This window comes from Euphorbia lathyris, chromosome 6, assembly GCF_963576675.1.
Source record: "Euphorbia lathyris chromosome 6, ddEupLath1.1, whole genome shotgun sequence".
In the NCBI taxonomy this organism is placed as follows: Eukaryota; Viridiplantae; Streptophyta; class Magnoliopsida; order Malpighiales; family Euphorbiaceae; genus Euphorbia; species Euphorbia lathyris.
In genome coordinates this window covers 15,494,387-15,504,880 of record NC_088915.1, presented here as the reverse complement: position 1 = coordinate 15,504,880, position 10,494 = coordinate 15,494,387, and the positions used below count along the sequence as shown (strand labels likewise).

General features: G+C 31.7%; 1 protein-coding gene and 1 non-coding gene across 2 annotated transcripts; both read right to left on the bottom strand.

The window, feature by feature from the left end:
- Positions 1–821: 821 nt before the first annotated feature.
- Positions 822–940, bottom strand: LOC136234395 (5S ribosomal RNA). Its single transcript, XR_010691279.1, has one exon. It is a non-coding gene; the product is annotated as a 5S ribosomal RNA (ribosomal RNA).
- Positions 941–8,284: 7,344 nt separating this feature from the next.
- Positions 8,285–9,473, bottom strand: LOC136233840 (phytolongin Phyl2.2). The gene has a single exon (XM_066023532.1). The coding sequence runs from the start codon at positions 9,189–9,191 to the stop codon at positions 8,346–8,348; it is 846 nt and encodes a 281-aa protein (XP_065879604.1). The 5' UTR covers positions 9,192–9,473; the 3' UTR covers positions 8,285–8,345.
- Between the last annotated feature and the right edge of the window lie 1,021 nt (positions 9,474–10,494).

Below are 10,494 nucleotides of genomic sequence, written 5' to 3'. Positions count from 1 at the left end.
ACATCGACCCACTGCTTATGATTATTGGTGTCAAGCCGGAGCTCAGATTGAATATCACGAGACAGATCAATATCAACCAAGACTCTGGCGTAATGACCAAATTCGCCATTTACAGTATTCTGATCAAACCGAATTGGGACTCCCACCGCCCTTGCTATGCTAGCAATGATCCTGGTATCCCAGAATTCCCAAGGCAAATTATATATTCGAATCCATACCTGAGCAGAGGTGTTCTTGTGCAGATCGGGTCTGAATCCCGGAGTCCACAGAGAGAATCGGATGACGCCCGGTTTCAGAGCAATGGCTCCTAACCCCCAGATGGATTGCATGGGTTTTTCATTTGGCATGATGATTTGATAAAATCCTTTCCCTAGGGATATCAGTTGCCAGTCGAGGTTTCTATTCCAGACTTTATTAATCTTCTGCTTGAGCTCAGCATGCCTCCATGGTCGTTCACCTTTATTTAGCGTGACACGACCAATACCCGAGTGTTGGACTCTCTTAATTCTCTCTTCATAGATATCCTGAGGGATCCGGACAGCCTTGAATCCTCCCTCTTCAGAAATCAACGGCTGCGAAGGAGCCGGAATCGAAGTATTTCCACTACTCCCTCTAACGGTATCGGCAAAGGAGGTTTTTTGTAAAGGGGGCGAATGGGTAACTGAGAACTGTGCGAACGATTTCCTGTCGAAAAGGTGAGCAATGGCAAACGGCGAGCCGCCGCTAGCCGGAGAAGACGATGTCGCCATGGATGTAGGTTAGGGATGAAGCGCCGCCATCCAACTTATCATTTTCAATTCACCTGCATACTCCAAAGTTTGGGGGTGCAACACGAGGACTTCCCAAGAGGTCACCCATCTTAGTACTACTCTCGCCCAAGCACGTTTAACTTCGGAGTTCTGATGGGATCCGGTGCATTAGTGCTGGTATGATCACACCCTTTCTTTGGTGGGGTGAGGGGTTTTATAATTTTTCTACAGTCACATTGCACATATAAAAAAACTATTTTCAAACTATTAAAAATACAAATTTTGAATTAAATTAATGTATGTGAAATGAATAATACTTTATTAATCAAAGGGTAAAGTCAAAAAAAAAAAAACTTTGTGCTTTTACTTTTTGTCAAAATGGTACCAGACAAAAAATTTGTCCAAACGGAGACTGATGTTTTCGTTTTGCTAAACGATGATCATTTAGTTTGACACTATATAAATAACCGTTAACGACCTTAAAATGGAAATTGCAAGAATTAAAGTCGTTTAGTACCATATTTATTATGGAACCAATTTTTTTATTTTTCAAAATCATCATTTTCAGAGCTTTCTCTCTCTCTAAAACATTCACTTTCTCCCTCCTCACCAAACAACACCTAAATGACCTCAAAATTAAAAAGCTAAAGAATTAAAGTTGCTTAGAATATTATAAGTCTTTGAAATTTTCAATTTTGAGGCGGTCAATGCTCATTTTAATTTTGAGGTCATTGTCTTTAGTAAAGCGGAAAACCTCAGGCATCTCATAGTCGCAAACGAAAACATCAGTCCTCATTTGGACAAAAAAAAAAAATCAGATATCAGTTTGACAAAAAGTGAAAGCATAGTGTTTTTGTTTGGACTTTAATTTCATAAATTGATTTTAACTATCTAGAAATTATGATTTTTTTCTAGAAAAAAAGAAATTATAATTCTTTATATAAAATTTCAGAAACTTTTGGAGTAATTTGAGCAATTTGAATAGATTAAAATAAGTTTTGCTTTATAAAATATATTTTTATATGTACATTAATCTTTTTATTTTTTTTATAGCGTGTTACAGTCATAGTGAGAATAATTCGAGTTTCTCTTATTGTCAATCCTGAACAGTTAGCAAAAGCGCAAAACATGTTGAAGGAAACTAAAAATTATAAAACGAAACGGAATGTTAAATGAGATGATGTTGAAGTAATAGTGTTTCACGTAACTAAACTGTAAAAAATGATTGAAGATTATAGCTGGGATGGTGGCTCTTCGGCGAGATCAAACATTTATCTTCAATGCGTTGAATAAATTAATTCATGAACCAATGCTAAGGCATTTTCTAATGGATTGAAAGTGAAAAATGTTATGGATGGGTCATAATCAAATTTATGAAACAGTTAAGCATTTTACAAGTTACAGCTCGTATGGACGTATTTTGCATAAAACTAAGATCTAGAAAAATTCTTTTTGCCCTACGGTACCAAAGAAAAATTTCCCATGCCCCGATAGGACCATATAATGAGGTCCATGTGTCAATCCCGGTCAAAATAAAATATATTATTTAGTTAATAATTTTCTAAATAAAAATTTTAGTTGGTTAGATTTTTTTGTTTTAGAAACTTTTTCGTTAGTTTATTGAGAATGTTTGAATATTATTATTAATTATTGTTTTTGTGTTGATGTTTGGTTATTTAAAGAATATTTATTATGATATATTATATTTTGATAATTTATTGTACATGAATGATTTATTATTAGAGCTTGCTAGGTCTCTTTTTCAAATTAAATTGTAGTGCAAGGTTTTAGTAGTTAAATATTGGTAGCTTAATAGAACTTGTGTTAACTTTTTATTAATTTGTGTGATTAAATCATGTTTTAGATCAAGTTCCAACAATGGTATTAGCCTCAAAATCAATTTTTGCTATGTTGAATAGAAGCCTTAAGTTGAATGAGGATAATTACGAGGTTTGAATTATCAAAATCCAATAGGTGCTGGAGGAGCAAGAGACTCTTGAACTTTTAGATATAGTTGTGGCTGAACCTAAAAAAGAGCTAATATTGAGCATTGAAGAGACAAATAAGCTTATGTGGCTTGGAATAATGATTGCATACCTTATTGCTTACTGCAATGGATGATAACACCACTAAGCAGTTTCGTAAGCATGAAACATAAAGGATATATGGACCACTTATAAGGAAAAGTTCGAAGGTGTCTCTGATAAAGCTTCATTCTTTGACGATCAAGTTTCAAAATTGCAAGAAATGTCATGATCATATTATGAAGAAACATCTAAGAGAAATGTCGAATATGACTAGTGAGCTTAATATGTTGACTAGAAGTTGACTGATAAACATAAAGTGCAAGATGTTATCCGTTCTTGACATAGTAGTTGAGAATATATGAAGATGCACCTAACTCACACTGAATATATTATAAGTTTTGATGTTGTTGTTCACCACTTTGAACTTGAAAATGATCGTCTTGCGTCAATAAAGGTATATATTGAGGCACATTATCCTAGATCATACTCAGCTGAAAATTATCCAATAATCAAAGTAAGAAGCGTAAACACTTTAAGGACAAAGGCAAAGAGTATGATAGGTAACTAAAGAAACTTGAACACAAAGGGAACAAGAGGACCAAAAAAGGAAGAAGTTGAACATCTCACGAGTGAAGTGTTTCAACTGCCAAGTAAAAAGGCATTATGTAAAAAATCGCATTGCCTATTCTAAAGTATATTCAGTTAACTCGCGAGGGAGTAAAATACATGTATCCAATATTGTTTTTTTTAATTGAATTTCAATCATGAATAGATTGTTACTTCAGGTGAAACGAACCACGTGACGAAGGACCGAGATACATTCATCAAGTTTGAACACATTATAGTCATATCAAAATGGATATAGCAATAACTCAAGAATCGAAGAATGAGGGGTTAGAACCTATATAGTAACTCTACTTGATAGTTAGACTCCCCTCCTGCACGATGTCATGTACGCTCTCAAAATTTGAAGGAATTTTATGTTACTGCCATGTTAAACTTATACTTCAATTTTTATTTTAAGGATAATAGCTTATCATTGTGTTTGGAAGATACATTTTGTTGTTTTGATAATAGTTTAACTGTTTAAGACATTGAGTTAAGAAATTTCAATAATAATACTTTTCCCTTGCATACTACATCTTCTCCTACATATGATAAAGAAAATGATATTGTATTATGGAAATGTTAGATTAAAATACATAGGCCAAGATCAAACAAGTCAATTAGCAAAAGAAGTTTTATTAGGTAATTTAAATGAAGTTGAATTACCCCTTTATAAAATTAGGCCTGAAGGCAAAAATATTTAAAAACCGTTTGGAAAGGAAATTAGAGTTGAATATCCTTTGCATTTAGTCCATTCTGATGTCTATGGTTAGATGAATGTGAGTGTAAGGCATGAGGCCTTCTACTTCATCACTTTCATCGATAATTATACAGTGTATGATTGCATCTATTTGATCTTACAAATCTGAAGCTTTGAATTGCTTCAGAAGCTTTATAAACCTTGTTGAGAATCAATTAGATAGAAAGATTAAAGATTGGAGAGTTGATCGTAATTGGAAATATCTTTCAGATGAATTCAAAGCTTTATATGATGTAAAAAGAATTAAACAACAATATAAATTCCACGAATTCTGCAACAAACTAGTGTTGCCGAAAGGAGAAATAGAACACTTCGTAATATGGTTAGGTTCATGATGGCCGAAAAATATTTACTAACCTCATATTGGCAAGATTCCTTACTTACAACCACATATGTCTTTAACCGAGTGACCTATACATATGTCACTTTTACTTTATACGAGTTATGGATATATCGCAAACCCAATTTAAGTCAACTTATACCGTGGGGTTGCATAATCTTTTCCCACAGCACCTTAAGTAAGTTTTAGAAATTAGGCCCGAAAGGTAAAAAGAGTATATTGATAAGATACCTAGGCGTATTAAAGGATATATCCTAGTGCATGAAAACGATGAAAGAAGAATGATAGAATTTGAATCACGATATGTTGTCTTTTTAGAGAATGAGTTCCTTAACTCAGACAAAGTTAACCATGATAATACTTTATATGAGGAAATATATTTGAATGAATCTCTCTAAGAGCATCTCCAATGGAGAGTGCTTGGAAAAGTTAATACCAACAACGAAAAATAAATATAATAATTGAATCAAACATATTCAAGGTCCGAGATCTTTACTAACGAAGTTAATTAACTGTGAATACATAATTTAGAAAAGTATGCTATTTATTTTATCCACAAATTATATTTTTCACAATTTGAAATAATATTTTTATAAAATTTCTATAGATATATCATATATATAAAAAATTATTAAAAATACAAGTTCTATGTTAACCAAATTTTATTTTGAAAAATACTTTTCTAATCACAAACATCGTAATGTTTTTTCTTTCTAAAAATTATTGAAGTTTAGATATCAACTCAGCTTTAAAATTAACAATATTTGACAAATTAGTTTAAATATAATCAATTTTAATATCTAAAAAAATATTAAATTTAGGCTAGTTTGACAAATATTGTCAATTCCATAGTTGAGTTGATATCTAAATTTTTGATTTAGACTGAATTGAACTTGCCTTCCAAATTAAACCTTAATTCATTAATTCATGTTTCATATGAATAGTCGGGCTCGTTTGGTTCACATGACCTGTTTACAATTGGGCTTTTTATAGGAAAAATCATAGGAAAATTACATAGAAATTCAACTTTTAAAAAATATTTATAACTATGTTAAGTCATAATTTTAGATTATATCAAACTAGTAAAATCAGTACTTTTAATATATTTTAAGAATTAGAATTTATAAATTAGAAGTCTAGAATATATTTTTTAAGGTTTATGATTTATGAATTAGAGTCTAGAATTTTTAAATTATGATGTAAAATCATAATATATAGAGAATAATGACACATTAAGAATTAAATTTGATGATATAATTTAGTTGTAATTTTATGTTTAATTATGATATTCATGTATTTGACCCTAAAATCATATTTGACTATAAAATTACAACTAAATCATATTACAAAAGTTAATTCTAAATATGTCATTTTTTTTCTGTATATCATAAATAAAGTATGATTTTATACTCCAATTAAAAAAATTTAGATCTCATTTCATAAATCCTAAACTCTAAAAAATAATTCTTAAACCCTAATTCATAAACCTTAATTCTTAAAATATATTCAAAATAATAATATACTTAGTTTGACATATCTGAAATTATTGTCTGATATAAGTGTAAATAATTCTTTAAGAATGAATTTCCGTGTACTTTCCCTTTACAATTTGCTATTATTAATAGGTAGTTAAATAGTAGTTGATTTTTTTTTTTTTTTTTTTTTGCTAAAACTGTTATTTCGTAATTCTATCAAAAGAGGTAAATACCATGAAATAAGGTTTGATCCTATTAACACTTATTTTCTGTTTAAAATTAAAGATAAAAAACAATTTCGAAAAAGGAAACAAAAGGTCACTAGAAATTAGGGGTGATAACGAAGAGAGGATTATCCGAAACCAACAGGACGAAAGTGGAGATGAGAATGGGGACAGAGAACATTTTTTCTCTAAAACCTAAATAGAGATAGGAATGAGGATTGCTATATCCGTCTCGTGGGAATCCCTACCCCATTACCTAGTACTGTATAAATGCTCGTGAAGATCCCAAAAAATCCCCGATTTAACCTTTTAATTTTAAAATAAAAAAGTGGGTGTTTATATTTTAAAATAAGAAAAAGTTAGTATCAATCAGTATTCACTTAAATAAAAGCTAAAAAAAAAAAAAATTAAAGGGTTAAAAGAAAACTTTTAAATTGAATATTCTGAATGACATAAACACATAGCATTGAATACCAAGTCAAACGGATAAACATGGATCTCTAATTAATAGTAAGAAAATATTATATTCTTTCCCTTACAAAAGTAAATGCTAACATCAATAAGTTGGATAGGGATCCAGCGATTACGCAACTCTCACATGTGCTGTTGCTTCCAAATGTTTTTCTACGCTTATAAAAAGAAAATAAACCTCCTTGATTCTATACTTGTACTTCTTTCTAGGAAAAGTACATAAAAATATAATAATAAAAATAAAACTTAAAAGATAAACACAAGATGAAAATAGAATAAAAATAAACTGAAAAAGATAAACACAAGGTGAAAATAAAATAAAATAAAGGCCTAATACACAAATAACCCCTAAACTTGTCCAAATATTGCATCTGGCCCTTCCAACTCTCAATTGTAACAACTTACCCCTTAAACTTGTTTAATTATAAAATATAACCTCAAATTGGGAATTTTTTACCCCGTACTTGAAGCAACTGTAAAAACGTTTCCCCGGATTCGTATCACGCCAAAGATCTAATTACCACACTCCACGAGCGTTGCAGTTTTTGTATTTCACGTGTTTCTTCAATTGCAGTCCATGTCAGCAATTTGGGGTTATATTTTACAATTGGACAAATTTGAGGGGTTATGTTTTACAATTGGACAAGTTTGAGGGATAAGTTGTTATAATTAAAGTTCAGGGGAGCAGTTGCAATATTTGGACAAGTTCAGGAGTTATTTATGTATTAGGCCTAAAATAAACCCAAAACAAACGCCCCTTAATCTCTCCATCACATTATACACAAAACTCAGAGGCCTATTATGGATTATACCTCAATCAATAGAAACAGTAAAGCATAATAATAATGATGATGATAAAAAAAACTGCTTAATTGAAGTTTTAACTAATCAATGATTAATGCTACATTAAATCAAAATAGACCTCCTTAACTCTCTTTCCTTTGCTAGCCTTTATCTAAACTTCCAAAAAATCATACATATCTGACTACTTGATATCATAAGAAACCTCAGAATTTTGAGGTTTTGTGTTGATCTCTCTCAATTAAAGCTTTCTGCATACGTTATGATTCGAACTCGATATCTTTATACTAAACGACTTTGAGATACTTATCCATTCAAACCAACATTAATTGGTAGAATCTCACAAATTTGAAATGTAAATGAAGATGTAATATAACTAGTTCAAATACACATGTAATAATTAAGGTTGGTTTGGACGGAAAGAGATTCTAATCGTATAACTTGCTAAGGTTCTCCTTCCCATTCAAGTTCTTGGTTTGATTCCTCGTAAACGCAATAGAACTTAATTGGGAGAGACGCAACCTAAAAGGTGTAAACTTAATTGGGAGACACGTAAACGTAATAGAACTTAATTGAGGGAGACGCAACCTAAAGGGTGTCGCGCTTAATCTACGTCTCAAATTTACAAAGGCGAGAACTTGGATTATAATCACCCGAACAATCAAAACCGGGATTTGTACCACTTCAAGAGAAATGATTGGTGTTTAGAAGTGATATCAATTAATTGTAGCATTTCTCTACAAAGGGTTGTTCATCGAATAAATTTTATCTCACAATGCAAAGTATCAAATTTCATATCACAATTCTCAGAAGACTGACTAATTTACAATATGGAAATAAACCAATTTTTGATTGTGGAAATATAAACATATATATGCATAGAAAATCCAATTCAACCATCAATGCACTTAAATCCCCTGCAAACCCACAACCAAATCCCAAATAAAACAGCACAAATTACCAAATCCAAAATCAAAACAATCCAAACATGTTTCCTCCATATCTGCTTAGCCTTTTGCTTGCTATCACCAAAATAAAACCCATTATTACCATTATTCTTATGCATTGAAACTGAAAATTCCTTGTTCGTCATCATAATATCCCCATTTTCACCCACATGATTTACCTTATTATCCATCATAGAACCAGAAAATTCCTTGAAATTCTGATTATCGCCGTTCGCCTCTCCTCCTCCTCCGCCGTCACTTCCACTGCGACCGCAAACTAGAGGTCTCTTCTTTTTCTTCATCATGTTCTTCCCCGGCTTCGAAAGCAAGGGACTCGATACGTTTCCTGTACTCCTTAAATCCATGCTTGGATTCCGAGTAACCTTGCCAACATCCGTGAAAGAATTAACCAAGTCTGAATCGAATGCGAGTATCTCGCTTAAAACAGGATGAAAAGTACTTTGAAGACAAAGATAATCAAAATCTTCGACCGGATTAGCCGCGATTAGCTCATCGAAAGCCATCTTCACGCGGTCTAGAAACAAGAACGACTCCGATTTCGCGAGATCTTCATCGAAGATCACAAAATAGACAAAAGGATCATGAAATAAGAATGTGTAAGTCTTCTTACGAATTGTATGGGAGAAGACCGAGTGATGAACTGGTGTTTTCTCTATGCATCGTTGGGCAATTTCTTCGATTCCTGGCTGTTTGGAGTTAGAAAACTCCGCAACGATAATCGATCCTTTTGCAATGCAGGCATAGAAGATTAGATCTGGATTTGAAATCATTTGATAAGTTTTTTGTTCTTTCTCTCCTTAGATTATGAAGAAATCAAAGAAAATTTGAATTTAGGAGAGAAAGTGGGAAATGAAACCGAATTGGAGAAACAGAAATTTGGCATTGCAAATTGGAAAAGAGAAATTCCTCTCTTGGATGATAAGTTGATTGATATTCGCTGTCAAAGAAGATACGAATTCTGAATCTTCATTGGGTTTTTCTCTCTCTAGGGTTTGGTAATGGAAGAGAGAAGAACAGAACATTGATACAGCGAAACCTTGAAGAAAACAGAATAACGGCTACAGCAAATACTTGACCCTTTTTTTGCATACCTATTTACGGATGTGCCATTTGTTTTACTTTATTTATAATGCTTACTTGGATTTTTTTATAATTAACGGAAATTCGCCATTTATAGTTCATAAAAGCAAAATCACCAAATATAACAATAAAACCAACAATAAAATAAGAAAGTAAATAAAAAATCATTAAAAAAATAAAAATAAATTCATAGGAGTAATTTTGAGAATAGTTATATGACGTTATATGAGATTTTCTTTCTACTTGAAGTAAGATAGAAAAAGAATTAAAAGGGCAGGCTAGGGATCAACGACTTCATTCTGATGTTAAAGTTATTACATGAGCAATGTTGCAGGAAATGTTAGTGTGTATCTTAAATGTGTAATATCTCGTTCTATTTATAGGGTGTTAGGGGTAAATTTGTTAATCAATCACATTGTATGTCTTAGTATCACCTATGGATACGTGAATGTCCGCAGTAATAAGGGTAGTTTATATTTTATTAAAATGTCTTCCTCTTATTACAGTCGTGGAATCAGGAACCTATTCCTGAGTGATTTTGGAACTCTTTTCTCGTTGATCCACATGGGACAGTTCCAGGGGATTTTAGGAGGGGCTTCATCACCAACTAGTCATCGAAAAACGCCTAAAATTCTGTGAAAACCGTGAACAAGATTTAATTTATATATATATATATATATATAAACTAAAAAACATCAAATTCGCATTAATGCATCACAGTAAGCTCTCTCTCAGTGAATTCTGGATCCATCACTAGATCCACATGTCTTGGTGGTTTGCATATTTAAAATCATATTGATTCAGAGGCTCTCTTTACAATATACGTCCTTGCTTCCTTTGATGAGGGGAAGTGTACAACTCTTTACATTTACTGATATCATTATCAATCGTAAAAAATATATATACTTATGTCTAACATATTTCATTTTATTTTACGAATTATTTTTTTTACATGATTTTACGAATTATTTTGACTTTCTATATTCAATTAGA

Excerpts from the sequence above, each read along its gene's own strand:
- LOC136233840 (XM_066023532.1), bottom strand. The coding sequence starts at position 9,191 with ATGATTTCAAATCCAGATCTAATCTTCTATGCCTGCATTGCAAAAGGA.